The following is a 21,923-nucleotide window of genomic DNA, read 5'->3' on the forward strand; positions in this document are numbered from 1 at the left end:
TGAATGGCCTCGTTACTAATTTATCAATGAAACCTCCAACCCAAGTGACAAGCTGTCAAGAAACAAGATGGTTAAGACTAGAAAGTTTGGGATGGCAGATTATTTCAAAGTTCATGCATCAGCAAATGTCTTCTCCAAATAATGGAAGCAACCAAAGCATTCCACATCTTGGTTCCACCTGTCGTCATTTTCATGCTTTAAAATACCAACTATTACCATCATAAAACCTGAAGCCTGAAGGTCATTCATCATACGACTACAATGGTAAGCTTGAACACTTTTAAATGTTCCGCATGGTAACAGATTCAGCAATTTTCGAGCCATTGAATCGAACACGCAAGAAAAACAATCAAAGAATCACAACTTTCACAAGCTTTGCTCCCAGCATATGTAGGTTTTGAACAGGTCTATCACGCTGGTCCGGCACCATATCTAGAGCCAGTTTCCAAAAACACTAGATGGAGGCATCTATGGGCAAACAAGCATGATTGAAATATTTTCATTGTGACTTCACAATGGATATATTAGAGGTTCTTGGAATGCAGACTGGAACGTCAGCAATGATAACAAACCACTCAAACAGTCAAGTTCAAAACAACATTAAAGCAGAAGTGCTCCAAATCAAGTACATCTAACGCTCTCTTCAAGTTCTTTGGTAAAGACCATAGGAAAAGCAAGCACTCAAAGTCAGACCTAACGACATTGAGATTGGGGAAAAAGAAGTTCAATAACCTTAAACTGAAGTATAAGTTACTTCTTTTCTTCCTTCTCTGCCTCCGCAGCCTTCTTCATCCTGGCACCCACTTGGCGTTGGTTCATCCGCTCAACACGAAGCTTGGCATAGGCCCTGAATGATTTCATCTCATCGGTGACCTTTACAAGCTCAACAGAAGGCTTCTCATGAACAATGGGCATGTATGGTCCCTGGACCTGGCTTGCAGTTGCAAGCTCCTCTGGTGCAGAATCACCAGCCTAACACAAAATAGACCATCAGCATGGGTTTGTGGATATACCAAATGCCTAAATGCAGCTACATTCAGAGTTGAAGTAAGATTACCTTAAACTTGCGTGCATGTCTTGGGAAGATAACTAATTTGGCCTTGTATGTTTTAAGTCTTTGGACATTTGCTTGGAGACCCTCCAGGGAACGGTTCTTTCGGCGGTGATCAACTGCAATTCCAATGGTAGGAGCAAGCTTTTTTGGAATCCCTGCTGCCTGCATAGTTCCACTCATCTATAAACTGTTGAAGAAATAATAGTTTATTTTCCTAAGGCATAAATCTATATGTTAGGTGGAGCTAATATGGTAAGGTCCATATTTTTCCACTCATCTAATTCTGAAGTCCAATTTATCACAAATATAAATACAAAAAGTACTCATGACAATCAAATCACCAGATTAATGACTCTCTGCATCAATTATATAATAGTTCCAGTGGCATAAGCAAAGGGATTCACTTTTCTCTACTAATCTGAACTTTGCAGAAGCTCATATCAGGTATTCTTAAGACAGAATCTTCTGGTCATTGTGAACTAGCTCCTTGATAGTAAATTAAGGTATCCCCTATTTATAGATGAAATATGATTTCTACAAATTTGAGCAAGGGTCGAACAATATTTTTTCAACCAAATTCTCATAATGATTCTTAGAATGGAAAATGGCTGTACTCATTGTTTAGTCACAAATTCTTTCTTCAATTTGTATAAGAATAGGATACTTTTTCTGTATTATGATAAAAGAAATGGTGAGGTTCTGTTTGAAAAAGACTTCATTTTGCTCCCTATATCATTTCACTTCCACCATTCCACAAGCCATTATGAGTCAAAATTTACTTCAAGTATAAAGTATATCAATTGAAATGTTTGTATACTAGCCTAACCTTATGACTGCAAAGCAGCAACCCAGTCCCTCAATACCATAGTGGAAATTCAGGATGATTTGTGTTCTTTGCAGCATTCTTCTTGATGAATTACTATCTCAAGCACTTTCAACAACTAATGAACATAATCAAAAAGGACTCAACTAGATAATTACCTTAAGCTCCTCTAGGGTAAAACCCCTGCCTGCTCTAGATTTCATGTTGTACTTGAGGGTCTGACATTGAACAATGGGGCGGAGGGGTCCAGCAGTAGGACGTGGGAAAATCTTCACAGCCTTTTTCTGTCTAGCTGCAACAACAATATGGCAATGCACAATATATAAGAAGGCAAAGACAACCCCAGAAAAATTTAAATACATTTGCCTTCGTCACCGACACAAGCAACAACACAGAGAGAGAGAGATAGGGAGAGAGAGAGAGAGAGATGGAGGAGGAGGGCCATATGGGGCTCGAAAGACTAGCTCACTGGACACTATAAGATATTTATATCATAGAAAGAGAGTAAGTGTTCCCCACCAATGCGTCTTCTGGTTTTGCGAGCTGGTTGGTTGAACCAAGTCCTCACATAATTCTGCCAGTGCTTCTTGAAGTGCCCATTTGGCACAACATTGTTGTGTTTAACCATGACTCTTCACCTAAATAATAACATTAACAACAACAAATATTAACAAGAATAACCAAACCATAAGGATATATGTCTTGTGAAGTTTCTCATTGTATCAAACCCAAATGTAATGAGTTCACCAATATTCCCTAGCATGAGAAAATGCATGCAAGTATACAACATCCAACATCTCAAAGTGCTGTTCGACATGCATATACAAAATCAATACTAAAAAATTAAGAGAACTGATTGCAGGATCCAAATATGTGACAACTTATCTGCATCACAGTTTCACATCATATGACATCATAAGGTTTCATCAAAACATAATAATAATTTCATGAATGAGAAGGAAATACATCTTTATATAAATCCCACTATTTGTTCCATGAATGGGTCCAACAAGCATGAAGCAAAAATAAAAAAAAAAGTGTTAACTTCATGTCGTTCGCAAAGTTGAACTTTATCTTTCTATTGTCAAATTTTACCCTTAGTTCCTCATTTCGTAGTGGAAACTGATAAAGGTATTCTTACATTATAAGTTTCAGTCACTATGATTGCCTCTTCCATAAGAACTAATTGGGGAGAGAGACACCGTGAGTTTATCTAAATAAGGGAGTGAAAAAAGCATTCAAGTATGCCAAGAAGAAGCCCTCAGTTAGAAATATGTGCTCTTTACTTTTATACTCTAATACCAGGGCCCTGTCTGCCCAAATCTCAATTTCCAACCATGTTAAGTGCAAGGTTAGCAAAATACGCGTACTGAAATTATAATCTTTTGCTTGATGGTTCCATCGTCACAGTCACTTGCCCCCTAAAATACCATCAAACTATGATAGCTGTAAGCTCTGAAATTATACCAAGAGAACTTATAGCCTAACAAGGATTTTGTAGAACGTTAATTTATATTTCTATATGATCAGAAGAACAACTAAACAACATAAGTTTATAGTAGTAGCACATGAAGCAAAGAATTTAAAAACAGGAATGAATGCTTGCATGTGCCTACAAAATATTCTCTAATGAGTGCAGTGACATGACAATGGCATGCACAGCCTAATAATAATAGAACAGGGCTCTATATATTTGGATATTTGATGATTAAGTGGCCTCCAAATTTCTGAAACATGATAAGAACCAAAAACTATAAGAACAAGCAGACAAGGATATAGAAGTTGAGACCTAAGCTCTTCCATGTAAGAACTTGGGTATTTGAAAATCTCTAAACCAAGTTAAGCAAAGGAGATTCCATTTAGGCATCAAAGAAAATATCTCGATAAACTTAGATAGCTAAGCATATCATTTGACAAAAGCAATGATAAGAGATATGCTGAAAGTTGTAACAGTGAAACAAGCATTAAATAAACACCTAGATTAACATTTTAACTTTTATATGATTCAGGCAAAGAATTGGTTCACACTTCATACCACTACAACTATTCTCCATGTTTAATTTTTTGGTAATAAATATTCTCCCCTAATAGTCCTCACCTATCACTAGTCAAAGTATCCAACTTTCTGACAGAATGGTCCTCAAGTGGTAGCAAATCTACATTACAGGCAACACATACATCTACATTACAGGATTGACTACCTTCACATACAAGGTACCAGTAAAACTAACTTTTCTAAATCCAATTTTCCACTGATAATATAGCCTAGTTAATCCAATATTCTTACTTTGATCAATATATGCTAGAGGTATAAAGAAATATCAAGCATTTTATGTATGAAGACCATCCCACATCTTGGAAGGTCGGAAGCGCGCACAAATCCACATCAACCACCAAAACGTTTGCATGACACCCCCAGCAAAACGAACAGACCGACGCAGAGTCTGTCATGATAAACATAACAGAATATTGTCTGATGTTTTAACATGAATTTAACCAATTTTTCTGAAACAGGATAAGTTTGTCGTGCCGACTGTCAAGTTGCCACACTAAGAAAATGGACTATCCATGCAACAACCTGAAGCCATAAATCCATCTCTGAAACAAAGCTTCCATACATCAAGCAACATAACCCAAACCTGGGATCTCAAAGGGAACAAACAGATGTCATCTCCTCATTCAAAAGCAGTGACACCAACCGCAACCAAAACAATCCATCTTCCCAGTATATAGCATTTAACAACAATTCTTATCACAATAGTTGCAGTCTCGTTTCTACCATGAGAAACAAACCAAATAATCCGAGAACTCTCATTCTCGGGATTGGATCTCTTACTAGGAATCAAGAACATCAAGGAGACAAAGACAAACGATTTCCGCGCATAATTCGTACTCCAAAGCCAAGATCGAAATAAAAAATCCAAAAACACCAGAGATCAGAAGGAGAACGGAGAGATTTCCAATCGCAAGGAAGGAGATCTCACCGGAAATCGACGCCCTCTCGCTTGCTAGCTCCGCCGCGGTCGGCCGGGTCGTCTCCGGGGTTTTCCCCTTTGTTATCTCCGGAGCCGCCGGAAAAAAAGATGCAACGCTCCAAAACCCTAGCTTTAAAGCGGCCAAGAAGGGTTGAATTGGGCCGGGCTCGAACATGGCTAACAATAGACTCGGTCCAGTCCGGAGCTGTTCAGACTTTCCCGGTCCGATCTGGAATCTTTAACCGTGGCCTTTGGTTGGTGCCTGATTAAGCTGATGCTTGCTTTTCTATCAAATCTTTCTTTTAAATTTCTACACTACTAATCACCAAGAGGAGATAGAGAAAGTATACTAAAAATAAATAAATCAAAGAATCTAGAAATTAGGAATTCTAAATCCTGAATGCATTCGAAGAATGAGAGAGACAGAGAGGGAGAGGGTTTGGCAACTCTCCCTTCCCCCTATTTTTGTTTTTATTTTGCCTTCTCATTTTCTCACTGCATTGTACATGCTTTATACTTGTTTAGAATATGATAAAATTAATTTTTATTTTCTCACAAGGCTTCGCAAGTAGTGTGGTTTTTCTTTTTAAGATGATTATTCTCTCTATATGTTTTATTAATAATGATGAGAATTTTTTTTTATTTTTCTAATTGTAAGTCATTATATCTATTAGTATTATTTTTTTTCTTTGTCCCTAACTTTTGCATCTGTCATGGTTAGTGAATTGCATATAATCTTTACATGGTGCTAGTTGGATCTGTTTTATTTGTTAGTCAATATAACTTTTCACCTTTGATGTAGTTTTATCTTTTTAAGGGACTATTTGGTTGTTTGTGAGTTTTCTAAAATAGATAGTGTAAAGTAAGATTTTTGTAAAAATAGATTTTTGAAAATTAAGAAAATGACAAGCTTTTCGTAAAATTCAACTTTTATGCTTTATGATTCAAACAAATTTTATGAAAAACAATCAAATAGTTATTTCTAAAAAAAACTATTTCATTTTGCATTTTCCATAAATTTGTTTTGGTAAACCCATCAATCGAACGTCTCTTAAATATAGTTGGAAAAAAGCTGGAACATGTTTTTTATTTAAAATATACACGATCATTTTTTTTTGTTATTATAAGCTATTGTATTTTTGAAACCTCAATTGGTTAATATTTAATAAATTAATGAATCTGATTAAAGAAATAAAAATTCTTTGTCCTTTATCCAAACCATGGATACCATAAAGCATAAAAACATGATATATTTTTTTTTCTATGTTTATAAATTGCATTTTACCCTCAAAACATAAAATCATAGTTTTCTTAATGAGTGTTAGTGGATTTCATTGATAATATTTATTAATAAATTTTATAAAAGCCACCTTGTATGAAATTTCTATGACTATGAGTGTATGACAAATGTTGAGGGAGTTAGATAAAAAAATTAATGAGATTTTTTTTCTCATGTGCAATCGAATTATGGATGAATTCAACATAGATAAATTTGCTAAATATCTTTTTTTTTAATAATTAAAATTATAGATATTTTATGCTGCATTCACTATGGGCATGTGGAGGATAGCAAAAGAGAGATGAGAGTAATCATGGATGGTCTAAGATTTATTTCCATTACTTAAATACAACAATAAAATAGTACATCATGTATTATATCATTTACATAATTTATTTTGTGACGAAGTGGAGGTTGGATAAAATTTCTCTTTTAATGTGTATGTATGTAGAACAAAATTATGATATTTTATAATTTTATATATTTTTAAAATTACAAATGATGATCTTCTAATATTGAATTCCAGGATATGCAGTAAAATCTTGTGAAAGTCTTGAAATTATGAAACTGAAAATGATTTGATCAGGAATTTTTAAATTTAAAGTTTTTCTATCTTTGCATATTCCTTTTTTTTTTTTTTTGCCTTTTGAACTTTTCTCCCTTTTAACAAGCAATGATCTTCTAAAAGATCTTAGTTTTATATGCTAAGAGGTCTCCTCTTAGACAAAACGTCTTCCATCATTCACAGGCACACGACGCAATGCCGCTGGAAAACGTTAGCAATCATTTTTTCCGTTTCCCACCCGGAAACGCGGACGAGAGCCGCCGCCAGCGAAACAGGGCATTATGAAGTCTTCCTCCCAAGTGAAACTGTGAAGGCAAGCGTCATTAATTTTTCAAAAATCGTGGTTGACCAAAACGGAAGAATGGATCGACTTCTCGTCCTACTTGAGGAGCATGTTAACCAAAGTCGTTCTCTAGGAGCACTAGAAGAACAGCCACCAGATTTCCCTTTTTACTGCCGTCCCGGTCTCGGATTCCAGAATGAATCCATTCATGTCTTCGTCTTGATGTCGTTGGTCGCCGCCGAGCATCTGGGAGTGGGAGTAACGCCGCCCTTCCCGATGAACGGCCACGATTTCTCCAAAAATCAGGCTGTGTCCGAGGCGACGGCGTATCGAGGCCCAGCGCAGCACGATGGCAGAGTGGTGGCAGGCGCCGTGGAACTGGCGGTGGTGGACGTTCCGATGGCATCGCCCGGCGGCGACATGGCGGCGAGATTGACCGCGGAAGGGCAGGTCAGCTCACATTAATCTCTTCTTTCTTTATATACTTTGCCAAACTCCCATGGTTGCTGGATTGGATTGGAGCAATCTTCCAATCTTTTGGAGTAAATTTCTTGGTTTATTTGAGTTTAAATGATTGGACCCAAGTCTCAGTCAGGGAGTCAGGGTTGTTTCACTTATGATACAAGCCAAGCTCAAACATTAACTCATAAATGAGCAAGCTTAAACATTTTGTGATCGTAGAAGTAACCTTTTGTTTGATACGAAGGATGAATCGAAAAAAAGGATGGATATGTGAGGAACGATGGATCTTTCATTCATCCTCCCATATATTTAGCGAAATATGGAAGGATGAATGGAAATAGTTTTCACCTCTATTTAGTATGGAAGGAATGATGATATTTGTATACTATTTTTACTAAACTATATTTGATGAAAAATAATATTATTATTAATTTATGGTATTTATTTATGCTAAAGAAATAGAGTAATATATAAACTCATAATCTTCATAATTTATAATTATATAAAAAATTATGTAAATATTTGACTTTAATTTAATTTAACGAATAATTTTTTAAATAATATTATATAAGGAAATTTATTTTTATATTAATTATATGAATAATTAATTAACCAATAATTTGATTTTAAATAGTTAATTATATTTAACTAAAAATAGTGAATATAAATAAAAATAGAAGACTATCTTAATTATGTACTTATGGATATTATATTCTAAAATTAAAATAACTAATAATAAAATCCATTAGAATTTTGTCAAAAAGTTAACGAGGGGTAATTTTGTTAATATAGACCTTATATGCTCTATTTATCCGTCCTCATATGCTCCCAAATGCAAATTAGTGGGCTTGGATGGATGTACAATCCCCTTTTTCATCCATCCTTTTTAAGAATTTTTGGACCAAACAGTGGATAAAGGCCGTTCATCTATTCTATCCTATTCATCCATCCTCTGATGATCCCAACTAAACACGAGATATTTTTTTTTTTTTTTATAACAAGTTATTGAGGCTAAATAGCTTAACGTATTCAGTGCAGCTCAGCTCATTCATAGATAAACTAAGCTCTCAAATCCATAAGGAACACAAGGGAAACTTGTTATCAGATGGATATATGTTAGAAATTTGAATACTAGTAGTTTGAATTGTAGTTAGGGGGACTTGCCATTTGCTTTGATTCAATTGACAAGTTTTCTTAAAGACAAGTGGAAGCACTTGAAATTAATTGATGGGAAACCCCTTTTCCTTCTCAGAAATATAAAATTAATGCCTTCCATTTGGACCTATTATTTTGAATATAGAATCATAGATTTTAAGTAAGATAGAAATGTATTACATGTTAACACCTTAATGAATCAATACTAAGATTTTTATTATTTTTCATTGTGTAATCGATATGAATTTTCATATGTATAACGTGCACCAACAATGGGAAGATATTGATGCTTTCTAGATCATCAAATATAATTGAAAGATTATCCTATTTGATGCTTAATTATTTATGTACAACATTGAAAATATCTAATAATGTGAGACTATTTTGTTTACCATAGTTAAATATTTTTTTTAAAGTAATTCAAATAAAAAGCCACTTTTAAAAGTGTAAGCCTTTCATACAGATATCTGTATAGAAACCTGAATGGTGGAAGAAATTAGATTCATAGCTAACATGCAAACTCTAGATTTTTTTTTTTTTTGAAAAAAAAAATCTAAAAGAGTTACAAAGATGTTTAGACATGGCTAACTTTTATGATTACTTCCAATCATATCTAAGAAGGAATTGTACATGGTGGCTTTTTTCTTCTTTTTTTTTTTTTTTTTGATGTAAGGGGAGGATAAACCACCCTATTTTTATTTGAATGAGAAGAGAGTGTACAAAATATAGAAACCATAGCCGAGATGGCTAAGTGAGGGAGCAGGGAAACCTATAAACATTTGGAAAACCACCTGAAATACAGCATCATCAGAAAAAATTCAGAAAACTGAACACTATAACAATTTCTGTAGAAAGCAGAACACTGAAGAATGACTTCAAGAGCAGCAAACTACAATATTTGAAAATCTGTTTCTATCCTGGATTTGTTTCTGAAATCTAAAGTCTGAAAGCAATGAAATCTGATAACTGTCTTTTAAAATTCATGTATAAACTCAATGAGAACTCAGAAACTTGCACATCCTAATTAGTGCTGTCTTTGCCGAATTTTGAGAAGAAACCGTGTCAACCCTCTGTTTGAACCTGTCTAGCCCTGCTTCATCTGGATTTCAGCTGTTGGTTCAGTCACCTTTCTCGTTTAAAAGTACCATTTGATGTGGCACTATCCCTTGCATCGAGTTGTCCTGTTGACTTGTGATGTTTCTCACCTGGAAGCTGGTTGACCTATTGTTGTTATTAGTTTTCCGCAATGTCTATTCTTTTAGCAGAAAGTTAACTGCCTTCACAATTTTAACAGGGGCTCTCGCTTCCGCATTAAAAATTCGTTGGTTTCTTTCTATCCAAAGACTCCACATTACCACTGATACAATACAATCCCATGTCGCTCTCTTCTCTACCGTTGGAATTCTCTCCGGCAATGGCATTTGCCAAGTGTTTGTGAAATGTTTCCATACCAATCTAGCGAAAATGCACTCTACAAAGATGTGAGTTGCTGTTTCCTCCATACATCTACATGTGCAACACACCGTTGGTGCAGGCCAATTTCTTTGGTGTAAATTGTCCGCTGTTAGAATTTTGTTGTGAAACACTAGCCAATTGAAGATTTTGATTTTTTCTGATAGTGGCAGCTTCCAATGGATCTTTGCGAACTGAGAGTAAACTCCTCCATTGGAGGAGAAGAAATATGCATTCTTGACTGTGAATTGATTATTCGTTGACCACTTCCAGAGCACTTTATTAGCTTCTCCGTTTAATTGAATTTCACCAATTCCTAGTTGCATGCTTTGTGTCGACCTTATAATTCTTTCTGAGTTCCTGATAACCTCCTCAACTGTTGCTTCCAATTTGATTGAGAGCATATACTCTAGAGGGAAGACTGCTCTTAGAGGGCTTTGTTGATGCCACAAATCCTGCCAGAATGCGACCTGCTTTCCATCTCCTAATTTGAAGCATGTGCTTTGAAAGAACTAGTTTTTTTATTTTCATAACGTCCTTCCAGAAGGCAGAAGCTCGAAGGGTTGTAGAAGTGTTTACAATACTAGGGGGTCTGTGTCCGTAGTATGCATCATGTATTATATTCTTCCAAAGTTGTTGTTCATCATTAAAGTATCTCCACCACCACTTTAATAATAAGCATCGGTTCAACAGACTGAAATTAATGACCCAAGCCCCCACAATTTTTTTGGTCTGCACACCTTATCCCATCTTATGTCCTCTCCATAGAAACCTTCTTTTTCATGCCTCGATCTTTTTGAGTATTTGTACCGGGATTAGCATTGGTGACATCCAGTATGTTGGAACCGCCCCCATTACTGCATTGATTAGTAGCAGTCGTCCTCCTATACTTTGCATTTTACCTTTCCAGGAGCTTAATTTCTGATCTATCTTCTCAATTAAAAACTACCATTCCAATACTCTCGTCTTTTTGTAGTCTAATGGTAGGCTAAGGTATCTTATCAGAAAAGCAGTTTGTTTGCAATTTGATATACTCAAACCTACATGCCTATATGATCATTTTTCTTTCAATTCTTTCCTCTTTTAATTATTTTCTAAATTTCCATTGCTATTGCTGTTGCCTTTCCTTTCTTTCTCTTTTTTGTTTCTTCAGAAGAAAAGAAAAACTTTTCCTTCTTCCTTGACTTCTTAATTCTTCCCTTTTATTTTTCTAACTGCTACTTCTCTTCTTATTTTCTTGCTGTTCAAACTTTTAGTTTAACTTGTGTTAGACCTATGACAGGTTTTCGCATTTCATTGTGTTGGAGATGGTAATGTTATGATATCGTTGGATGGATGTCAAAGTAACCTCACTATTTGTCCAGGTTTGCTTTACAGTGTTTTGCCGCACATATTAGTGTTCCATTGGTTATAGCAATTGTCAAAGTTTTGCGAAGGGACCACTGTCGAAAATAGCAGCTGTCAAAGTTTGGCAAAGGAACCACTGTCCAAACCCAACATGCTAGTAACTTAAAACGTCATGGACATGGAAAGACAATTGACCCATGGTGTTTGTTTTATCTCCAAAATATATTATACAATGTATTCAGTAAATTCTTTCTTTAATTTGTTGGCATCCTCTCAAAATGGCAAATGTATAAAGTACCATCATGGTCCACATATATGCATCATCCAAATTTATTAAAATCAATAAAATCTTTCTTAATGTTTCTTTTTTAGGGACTAGATTAAGTGGACTCATTATAATTGGTACATTTCAATATGGCTCCAAATACATCATAATATCTTGCCTAAAGTACCATTAATGTCTCAATACATCATAAATTTCTATATGGGACCTTGTTTATACATATATGTGCTGAACTCATTATAATTGGTAGTCCTATTATTATTATTATTATTATTATTTTCTGAGGATAACATTATAATTGGTAGTCATGCGAGTAAAATATTAAATAGTAAAATATATATCTCCTGAGAGCAATTAATTGCTTAGTCAATTGCAGATTTGTAGATATTGTGTCCTGATGGGTGGACTAAGCAACAGATTTTTCTGCCTTCTTTTTTGACCTATTTTATTGCACCCACTTTCATTCTGCATCTACATCACATAAGATACAACTTCCTCACCAGCCCCCGCCAACCCAAGGAAAGGAAAAAGGAAATCTCATGCTGTGAATGGGCTCCACTTGATTCATTTGGATTTGAGCTAGGGCAATTCTAGGTCCAGATGGTGTTCCACATGAGTCTTAAACTAACTTTAGGTTTGCAACTTCTTTGGTGGAAAATTACTTTCTAATCTTTGGTATGAGTGCATGTAACAGTTAATCCCTAGTTATGTTTTATATATCTTTTTTTGACATATAATTAATTGTATTTTTATCCTTTCTTTGTACAGATGTCTATTTAATGTAAAATTGCATATATACTCATTTGTGTATCATAGACACTTTTCTTGTTTCTACGTAGGCAAAGTTTTGTACATAGGCTAGGGGTCAGTAAAACGAGGATCAAGTTTCTTTTCTTTTCATTTTTTTTTTTTCCAATACATTATTATTAAATTGATATTTCCTCTTCTTTATTAAAAGAATAAACAGGAGAATAAACTATTTAATGCACAAAGTTAGCTTAAATTTCATGAGATGTCACATATGAATATATTCCTTTTCTCCCTCATGAATCATAAGGCTCAAGTGGATTCATTATAGGGAATATTTCCATCCACTTCAACCATCTCTTTTACCAAGGAAACACAGGCATGGATTCTCTCCGTGAGGGCATATGGACATCAGAGTAGAGAGGAATCAGGAAACTAAGGGTTGCTGGGAAAGGTTGTTAAGGTGATATATTTCAGGGAAACTACCTCAAAATCTGGCTCTCAATTTAATCTTTTCTGGGAAGTTTCTTCACCTTTCGGTCCCTTAATTATCTTTGCCTTAACCCAAGATTAGTGCTCATATGAGACTTGGTCACGTTGTAGGGTCCAGTTTCAAGTGCTTGTTTTCCTCCTGTTTCCTTAGAATAAAGCTTTTGCTGCCACCTAATACATGCAACTTGTGTCATCCATTACACTCTCTTCCCCCTCTTACACACGTGTAAAGTCATGCACCTGGCGTTATTTTGAACGTGTCTTCAGCTAGATTCCCCACAGTTGCACTTATATCAGTACCAAAACAGGAGACCCAAGATTGCAACCATGGGTGCATCGAGCGTTATTTTCTTTGCTGCTTTTCCACCACTGTGTTTCTAAGTATCTCCGAGTCCTTGGCCTTCTTCCAGTGAGGCATCCAGCAGAGGGATTTATTAAGCAAAGAAAAAATCGCTGTACCTTAAAAAAAAAAAAAAAAAAGGAAAAAGAAAAGAGATCACAGAAGAGTGTCAAGAAGACAGAGAAAGCAAGCCTAGACTCATGGATTCTTTTCAATAATTGGTCAGTGTAAATTTTTGTTTACCTTCTTATATGGTTCTGTTTTGTTTTTCTGTCTACTTTTTCCTCTTCTCTATATACTTTCATGAATTGGAAAGAATTTAATAGGTGGGCATTCAATTCCCTTTCTTTAGTTTTCTATGCTTTTTTAGCAAATATTTAATGTTCTGTATATGTTGGCATTTTATCTGCTTGGGCTTGAATCGCTTGATATGTCCTGATCCTATGTGTTTTTTTTTTTTTTTTGGATGGAAAAGGAGGGCAGACTGCCCACCGTTTATGAAACAAGAGAAGAATACAACAGAAACTGAAGAAGTAAAAGAGGGTTACATCGGTGAGGATCTATTAGCCTGTTATAGAGCAGTTCGACACTCCCTAGGCTTTTAGGTTCAGCCTCATGCTATTCTCGTTGGTCTTTAAGATATATGGTAGCAGATGTCAGGTTTTCTTAACCACCAAACCAAAAAAGATTCAATTTTTTTTTTTTTAAAAAAAGAATAGTTAAATGCTGGGATGGTAGTAGATAGCATTTTAACCATTTATTTCTTTGTTATACTGTTCTTCACCTGTTCAAGATATTTCCTAGCTCATTGACTCAACAAATTGATGCACAGCTTAGAATTTTTTTTGCGAAAATTAAAAAAATGCATTTCTCAGGAGGCAATGAAAAATGTAACTTTTTGGTAGAAAGATAGCTTTTTAGAATGGTGGAACATTTGGGTTGAAGATAAAATTTCTCAAAAAAAGCTTGAAGTATAATTTTTTTTTTCCCGTGCTTTTCTATTACGTGCCAAAATTAGAACCTCCATTCTTCATTAACTTTTACTTTTCTCGGACAATTTTCATTATATTTTCTGAATTAGGGCAGAAAAGTTGGTGTAGTTTCTTTTCTCTCAAGAAAGCCATCTGAAGACTTCATAAACAATGCTTTTACTGGTGATCAATCCTCATTTCTCATCTGGCAAAGCAAATTCTTTCTATTATCTGAAGTAAAGACCTCAAACATCTTCTTATTATTTATTATATTAGTTAGTGATTGTTGCAAAGAGGACAGCATTGTAAACATATAATTTCTTTAAAGTTGTGATTTTCTAAATAAATATCAAGTATTTGAACAACTTAATCCTTTGCATGCAGCAAGGAAGCAACATTGCAAATACTGAGGCATCTTCTGCTCCAATGGGTGAATATGGCGGGCGGGATTACCATGGCCTCCTTGAAGGAGCTGCAAGAGCAAACAATCTTCCAAAGGTCTCGATCATACCTCTTGTATTCTTAATCTTCTATGAGGTCTCTGGTGGTCCATTTGGCATAGAAGACACTGTTCAGGCTGCTGGTCCCCTTCTAGCCATCCTTGGTTTTCTGGTTTTCCCATTAATATGGAGCATACCAGAAGCACTGATCACTGCCGAGATGGGCACCATGTTCCCAGAGAATGGAGGCTATGTTGTGTGGGTCTCTTCTGCTTTAGGCCCATACTGGGGTTTCCAGCAGGGCTGGATGAAATGGCTCAGTGGTGTAATAGACAATGCTCTATATCCCGTTCTTTTCTTAGACTATCTGGAGTCCACAATCCCAGCTTTAGGGGGAGGCCTCCCAAGGGCTTTTGCAGTGTTAGGCTTGACAGCGTTGCTCACGTTTATGAACTATAGAGGCTTGACCATAGTTGGATGGGTTGCTGTTTTTCTCGGGGTCTTCTCTATCCTCCCTTTCATCATTATGGGGCTCATGGCTATTCCAAAACTCAGGCCTAAGAGATGGCTAGTGGTTAACCTGCACAATGTTGATTGGAATTTGTATTTGAACACACTCTTTTGGAATCTCAACTACTGGGATTCAATCAGTACTTTGGCAGGGGAGGTGGACAATCCATCAAAAACATTACCAAAGGCTCTCCTGTATGCATTGATTTTAGTTGTAGTTGGGTACTTGTATCCCCTCTTGGCAGGCACAGGAGCTATTCCACTTGATAGGGAGTTATGGACAGATGGCTATTTCTCTGATATCGCGAAGATTGTTGGTGGGGTTTGGTTGACATGGTGGGTGCAGGGGGCGGCAGCATTGTCCAACATGGGGATGTTTGTTGCTGAAATGAGCAGTGATTCTTTTCAGCTTCTTGGTATGGCGGAACGGGGAATGCTCCCAGAGTTTTTCAGCAAGAGGTCCCCTTATGGGACTCCTCTCATTGGGATCATGTTCTCTGCTTCTGGTGTCCTTTTGCTGTCTTGGCTGAGCTTTCAAGAGATTGTTGCTGCTGAAAATTTTCTTTATTGCTTTGGAATGCTATTAGAGTTTGTGGCATTCATAAGGTTAAGGATAAAGAATCCGAGGGCATCTCGACCTTATAAGGTACCTCTAGGGACAATTGGTTGCATCTTGATGATCATTCCTCCTACTCTGTTGATATTTGTGGTACTAGTTTTTTCTTCTCTCAAAGTAATGCTTGTAAGCCTCGCAGCAGTGATTATTGGACTTATTTTGCAACCTTGTCTGCGGTATGTGGAGAAGAAGCGGTGGTTGAGGTTCTCCATTAACCCTGACCTTCCTGATTTTAGAGCCACTGGAAATGAGAATGCTGCTGAATCTCTGATGGAGTAGTTCAATTTTTGGTGAGAGTATTTACACACCTTGTGCATGGAGTTTGATGCATGCTGCTTGAACACTACTTCATGTTCTACAGAGCTGAAACTAAATACTTGTCTTGACAATGGAGAGTGGGGATCAGGTTTACCCCAGCATAATCATTTAATGCTAGATATCTCTTTATATAATACTACTACCAAATCACATGTTACTGTTGATTTATATGCATGTAATTTATGTGAAGCATGATAGGATTCTCATCATGTTGACACTGAGAGGAAGATCTCTCCTTGTTTTCGAGCTGTTTCATGATAAATGTAGTCTTTTATTGCATGATGATAGTCTGACATAGTTCAGTATTGGTTTTCAGATTCATGAGGTGTGATGATTGTGGTGACCACGATTCACTTAATCTGATATGGTAGTCTGTTTCATTCAGAGCCTGTACAGTCCATTTGGTAGATAAATGTGGATTTGGTTGATTGCGAAATGAGAACTTGGCTTGAACATGATTATAATTGTAATGTTGATGCAGGCCAGATGTGATTGCTATGGATCTTTATGTTGTCCTTCGCATGGCGGTGTCAATTGTTAAGAGTTTTGGAGGAAAACTCAAAATTTCCCTTCCCTTCCAAGTTCTCTAAAGATTTTGTGCTGTTTTTAGACCCATATTTGAAAAGACAAATATTTGTGTGTATTTATAAACCATTTTTCCTCGACCACCTTTGCTTGGGGAGTCTTAGGAGATGTGGATTTTATATTTCACATGTGTGATGGCTTAGCTCGCATGCGGTGTGGTGCATACATGATAATAGCAAAATATTTTAGTTTTCTTTATCATATTTTATCTTATCTCTTATTTTATTATATTATATTTTATTTCTTAATACATTTCTTTGTTGATCGGTCGCTTTGCTTCCCTTCACGGTCAAATGATCGAATGATTGTTTGTCGCAAATGGTCGTATCGGAGAAATTTGTGACCTCTTTCTCTTTTTCTCCGAGAGTCTAATATTTTGCAAATTCTCTCTTTTTTCATCATTTTCTCTTTCTTCGTTCATTGTTGAGTATTGAAATATCTGTCAACCTTCTCTAGATCGTGCTCTAAGATAGTATCGTGATTGTATCTTAAGATAGAATTTCTGATAAATACTAGCATGAAGGTCGAAAATTTGTTTTAGGATAATGATTACATGCTTCCAGCTTCATTTTGTTTCTATATCATAAATTAACGAGCCAATCTAATCAGCGATATGTCAAATTTCTTACTCTTATTCTTATCATATAAGTTATATGAGTCTGAAGTTTATTAAAATTTTTTAATTTAAAATAGTCATTGCTTCGATAGAATACTCTTTACAGAAAGACTCTTTACAACATTAGTAAGCTAATTGCTAAGTTAAATTATAGAACTCTTATATGTTTCCATGCTAGAGAGATGACAAGGTTGGTTCATGTACAACATGTGTCATATTGTAATCTATAGCATGTGCTATCAGCCGTCATAAATGTGAATGTCAGCCTAGCAATTGCTTTGATTAAAAAAAAAAAAAAAAGTTGAGCTTCACGTAACAATGTAAGAATATATTTGTGTCCATGCTTATTCTATCTTTGCTCTATTTCTGATATGGTAGTTCTGAGAAAACTGCAGCAAATGTGAGTAAATCTCTGACATGTTTGATCTAGCTGCAACTCGACTTTCTCAAGACCAGCAGAACTCAGAAATTGCTTAGTGTCTAAAATGCTGCAATCGTTTGGTCTTTGACATCATGTCATGGCTGGCATTAGTGTGTGCCGAAGGAGTACAATATCTTGCTAGAACTTCAATACTGTTGGTCAAGAAATTAGGGTTTTTTTTTTTTTTTTTATATATATATTCTTTGCTTTCATTTTTCATGAGGCAGCTTACCTCATTATCATTCTTTTTGTTGGTGACATTAAGAGGCTGCTTTCCTAACAAAACCAGTTTCCCCCACCTAAACTAGCCAGGGCACAATTGTGTCCACAAAGCAAATTCAAAGGTAAATGTCTCACCAACCTTTCTCCTCTATGGCCTCACCATGTTGACAAGAACTATTAAGGTGAATGTCAATGATGTTAATGGAGTGTGGCGGTCCTGGCATTCCAGCCTCGGTATCTTGTCAGGAACTCTATCTTGCAAAACATGCTGCTAAATTCCTATTAGAGCCCAGTGGCATCTGGTGTGTGTTGAGGTTTTGGCTAATCCAAGTAACTATTCCTCATTTGGAGAGTGGTGAATTCATTCATCCCAAAGGTGGTTCCTTGAATCAGTTGGAGGGTTGGAGATGGAAGATCCATTGATGCGTTGGGAATGTCTGGGCAAAACACCACCATCATGGAACCTTTTCAATACCATACGTTGCAGCAGGAAGAAAAAAGAAACAAAACAGAAATACAATCAAATACGTAGATCAATCAAAAGGTTCGTTTCCATGGGGCATGCAAGCTTCACTATGAAAAAGAAAAAATTACAAGAGAAGATCATATCCTCAACTCTCGTATACCCAATCTCTCTCATAAGAAGCTCTCTCTAGGAAAACACTCTGAACCTCTGAAATGACTGCTATCTGACAGTCTGTCTGAAGCCTCTACTCCTACTTTCTATCGGTATCTCTCAAGAGTCTGCCGCCGTCGCCTGCCGAACTGCTTCTTTCGACTACGTCTCAGCTGTTCTAGGTTCTCAGCCGAACACACCATGCCACCACTGCGCTCAGGTCTATGATGTTTCACTCACAAGGCCTCTTAAAGGTCCTAAATCCCAAACAGGATCGGAGACAAATTCCTCTCAGCATCCAAACATGCCTCTCATCATTGGATCACGCCTGGCAACACTTCCGCACCATTTGATCAAACATTGGATGATTTTTGACTGTTGGATTGCGTCAGATCGTGAGCTGCATGCTCGCTGATCTCCCTAGAGTCGTCGACAATCGTCCGATCATGACCGACTAAGCTCTTAGCCATTCGATTGTGCACAATGACTAGAAAATGCCCAGAACGCTCTATGGTCTATGGTGGACCATGAGAAATGCCTGAGAACCAATCTCGCAGTCCATGGCTCCTCCCATGGACTGCGGTACTCTGCGACATGCTGCACGTGTGTGCCCACCTGTGATGCCCCCGCGCTCACGGTTGGCCCGCATTCCGCCACGTGTGCTCACTCCATCATGGCCTCTACCGGTCTCCGCTGTTTCATGGACCGTGCTAGCTTCTCTCGTATGTAACTTCATCGTCTAGACTCCATTTGGGCCGATCTTGGGCTCGTTAGATTTCGTTCGTCATCGCAGATCTCACTGTGGACTTAGTGTGAACCGAATCTCGAGGTATTAAATTGCTCTCCTTGACTAACTAGCTCTTAACTCTTCCTCTTGTTGGGACACCGGCAAACATTGATGTCAATAGATTCAAGAATTTGAAAGAAACAAACCTCTTACTAGAAAGTGAAAGAAAATGAAATTATGATTTTATATCTTAGCCTCTCAGGTGTTCCGTGAGGCTCGGATTGGAAGGATTCTCTTAGTGGCTATTCCGATGCCAGTATGCTTGGATAGATTGGGATGGGAGAACTTGATTTGCTCCAGAGCCGGAGCTAGTGAGGTACAAAAATTGTTGTGGCCTACTTTTGCAATTCTTAAGGATAGTGCTTGGATTTGGAAGTTAGGTGTTCATCCCAGAACAGCTCTCCTGCTTTAGAAAGTGGTATGGGTGCATCTCTCTTGTTGACTAGTGTTGCACTATAGAGGAATGTGCATATACCCTCCTTCCTAATTATTATTTCTATCTAGGAAGAAAGGAGACAATTAGCCATATCATCCTGCACTGCATGAGAGCTTGTAGGTCTTGGCAGGTTGCAATAACTCCCTTGCATTTTCTTGATGCTTTATTGAATCACCTTAAAGAGAGGTCTTGAAATAGAACTAGTGTTGGCGAGATGACCGTCACTTGTTACATATTTAGTTATCCAGGAATAGCTGCCTCTTTGAGGAAGTGTATCAAGGTCCTATTTATACTATTATGAAAGCTTAGGCACAGGCTAAGGAATTCATCTACATAAATGCTGCTTGATGGTCTTTGACAGCTGGATAGATCTCCCATATAGTAGTCTTTATGCCTTCTAAGGTAATTCATTTCACCAGTAAGCTCCTACCTCTTGATTTTTTTAAGATCAACTTTGATGATAGTATCTTCAATAATTGTGCGAATGGGGGTTGTTGCATTTGTCACCTATGATAGAGCTCAATATTAATGGTAACTTGTGGATCATGTATCCATGATTGCTTAGTTTCATTAACGGAACAATAGGAGTTTGTGAAGGACTATTATATGCCACAACTATACTCAAAGCTTCCGGCATTATTCTGGACTCCAAAATGATCATCACTTGGATCTCTGTCTCTTTGACAACTCAGGATGAGGCTCCCCCCAACTCGAATGACTCGAGGAAAATGAGTTCGGTGCTGAACTTCTTCAAGCCAATTCATGTGTATAGGAAGATGAACAATACTGCAAACTGGGCAGCATCTCATATGGTGAACCTGTGGCTTGCATTTATACAGGAGCTATACACCCACAACCCAAGAAAAAAAACAAAGTATCTCTTGAACGACAACTTGCTGGTGCTAAATTTTGACTCCAAGGCAAATTAATAATGTGCGGCCTGTATCTCTAAATTTGTGCTCCGTTCATATTATTGTACCGAAAGCAACATCAAAGGAATCCATGTTTCACGCTATGAGAATTGTTGAGATGAAAGTTCAACGAAGCAGTTATCTTTTGGACAGCAACTTGCTCATGCTGAATTCTTGCTTTGAGGCCACCACTGACTTGTAATCCAAGTTTTTTTATGGGATTTTAAAAGGGGGTGGGGGGTTGGTTGTATATCTGAACTTGTGCTTTGTTCCTCTTCTTGAAGTCAAAGTCATCAAAAGGAATTCTTGTTACAAGTCATTCGAGTGTTCAAAAGATCTTCTTTTTTTAACATATATATATATATATATATATATATATATATATATATATATAGTAATGAAAAGATTGTCATATTTTTATCAAAAAAAATAAAAAAATTATTACGCCAAATGGGCAAATTCGAATGGACATCGCTGGAATTACAAATGAATTAAATATTAATATATTTATATCTAATTATTTTATTTAATAAAATTGGATATAGATACGAATATTATTCGAATGTAAAAATTTATATTCATATTTATTTTAAATAGATATAAATATATATATGGATCTAAATTGAATAATTAAATTTTAGGATCACAGAATCAAAAATATTATTGAGTAAATGATAAATTAAATTAATAGTATGTTAATATAATCGTTTATTTTTATTAAAAACTTATGAGTCAGGTATAAAATTAAATATAATTATAAATAGAATTAAGATATTCAAAAATAATACATTATTCATCAAAAAAATATTAGATTTTTATATAAGATCAAAGAATTCAAATAATATATTCAAACTAGTTTTTTCGATGAGATTTTAAGTTGTAACAAATAGTAACACAGTCAATTCAGTTCATAATTATGTGGATTAGGGATATCATAGTATGGATTTATTGAGATTGATCACGAGCCGATCATGATGTTTATGAGTAGATTTAAATCCTTAGCTTGCAAAGATGGCAGAGTTTAAACAGAAGAGCATGTGAGAATTGGTGTGGATGTGTATTTAGTCCACATCGATTATTCGCTGTAAAAATTTTGGATATTTATACAGGATCAAAAAATTTAAATAATATTTTCTAACTAACTTTGGATGAGATTTTGGATTGTAACCCACGTTGTTTGTCAATGGATATTCATCAACTTTCACCTTATATATTGC

At 36.2% G+C, this 21,923-nt stretch overlaps 2 protein-coding genes across 11 annotated transcripts; one reads left to right on the plus strand and one right to left on the minus strand.

Moving 5' to 3' along the window:
• Positions 1–485: 485 nt before the first annotated feature.
• Positions 486–4,993, minus strand: LOC105042532 (large ribosomal subunit protein eL13z). The gene is made up of 5 exons (XM_010919789.4): positions 4,862–4,993; positions 2,397–2,515; positions 2,036–2,169; positions 1,058–1,216; positions 486–972 (listed from the first exon to the last, which is right to left on the minus strand). The coding sequence occupies exons 2-5, from the start codon at positions 2,503–2,505 to the stop codon at positions 751–753; spliced, it is 624 nt and encodes a 207-aa protein (XP_010918091.1). The 5' UTR covers positions 2,506–2,515; positions 4,862–4,993; the 3' UTR covers positions 486–750.
• Positions 4,994–7,031: 2,038 nt separating this feature from the next.
• LOC105042531 (polyamine transporter PUT1) lies at positions 7,032–16,829 on the plus strand. Of its 10 annotated transcripts, none has more exons than XR_012141059.1 (4): positions 7,032–7,429; positions 14,613–16,084; positions 16,429–16,516; positions 16,594–16,829. XR_012141059.1 is itself a non-coding variant. In XM_073256872.1 (4 exons), the coding sequence occupies exon 4, from the start codon at positions 14,655–14,657 to the stop codon at positions 16,071–16,073; it is 1,419 nt and encodes a 472-aa protein (XP_073112973.1). In that variant the 5' UTR covers positions 7,302–7,429; positions 11,413–13,478; positions 13,733–13,809; positions 14,613–14,654; the 3' UTR covers positions 16,074–16,391. The 10 variants fall into 10 exon arrangements, 8 of the variants coding, with proteins under 8 accessions (XP_029119678.1, XP_010918090.1, XP_019705703.1 ...); XR_003800526.2 differs by having other exon boundaries at positions 16,429–16,479; positions 16,594–16,828; XM_073256872.1 differs by lacking the exons at positions 16,429–16,516; positions 16,594–16,829 and adding exons at positions 11,413–13,478; positions 13,733–13,809 and having other exon boundaries at positions 7,302–7,429; positions 14,613–16,391.
• The last annotated feature ends 5,094 nt before the right edge of the window (positions 16,830–21,923 follow it).

This window comes from Elaeis guineensis, chromosome 4, assembly GCF_000442705.2.
Source record: "Elaeis guineensis isolate ETL-2024a chromosome 4, EG11, whole genome shotgun sequence".
Lineage (NCBI taxonomy): Eukaryota > Viridiplantae > Streptophyta > Magnoliopsida > Arecales > Arecaceae > Elaeis > Elaeis guineensis.

What these genes read in the sequence shown, in the direction of transcription:
- LOC105042532 (XM_010919789.4), bottom strand. Translation starts at nt 2,505, where the DNA reads ATGGTTAAACACAACAATGTTGTGCCAAATGGGCACTTCAAGAAGCAC. An exon ending in CAAAACCAGAAGACGCATTG is followed by an intron (nt 2,170 to 2,396) that starts GTGGGGAACACT and finishes TTGTTGTTGCAG; the next exon opens with CTAGACAGAAAAAGGCTGTG. An exon ending in GACATGCACGCAAGTTTAAG is followed by an intron (nt 973 to 1,057) that starts GTAATCTTACTT and finishes ATTTTGTGTTAG; the next exon opens with GCTGGTGATTCTGCACCAGA.
- LOC105042531 (XM_029263845.2), top strand. Translation starts at nt 7,058, where the DNA reads ATGGATCGACTTCTCGTCCTACTTGAGGAGCATGTTAACCAAAGTCGT. An exon ending in GATTGACCGCGGAAGGGCAG is followed by an intron (nt 7,430 to 14,612) that starts GTCAGCTCACAT and finishes CTTTGCATGCAG; the next exon opens with CAAGGAAGCAACATTGCAAA.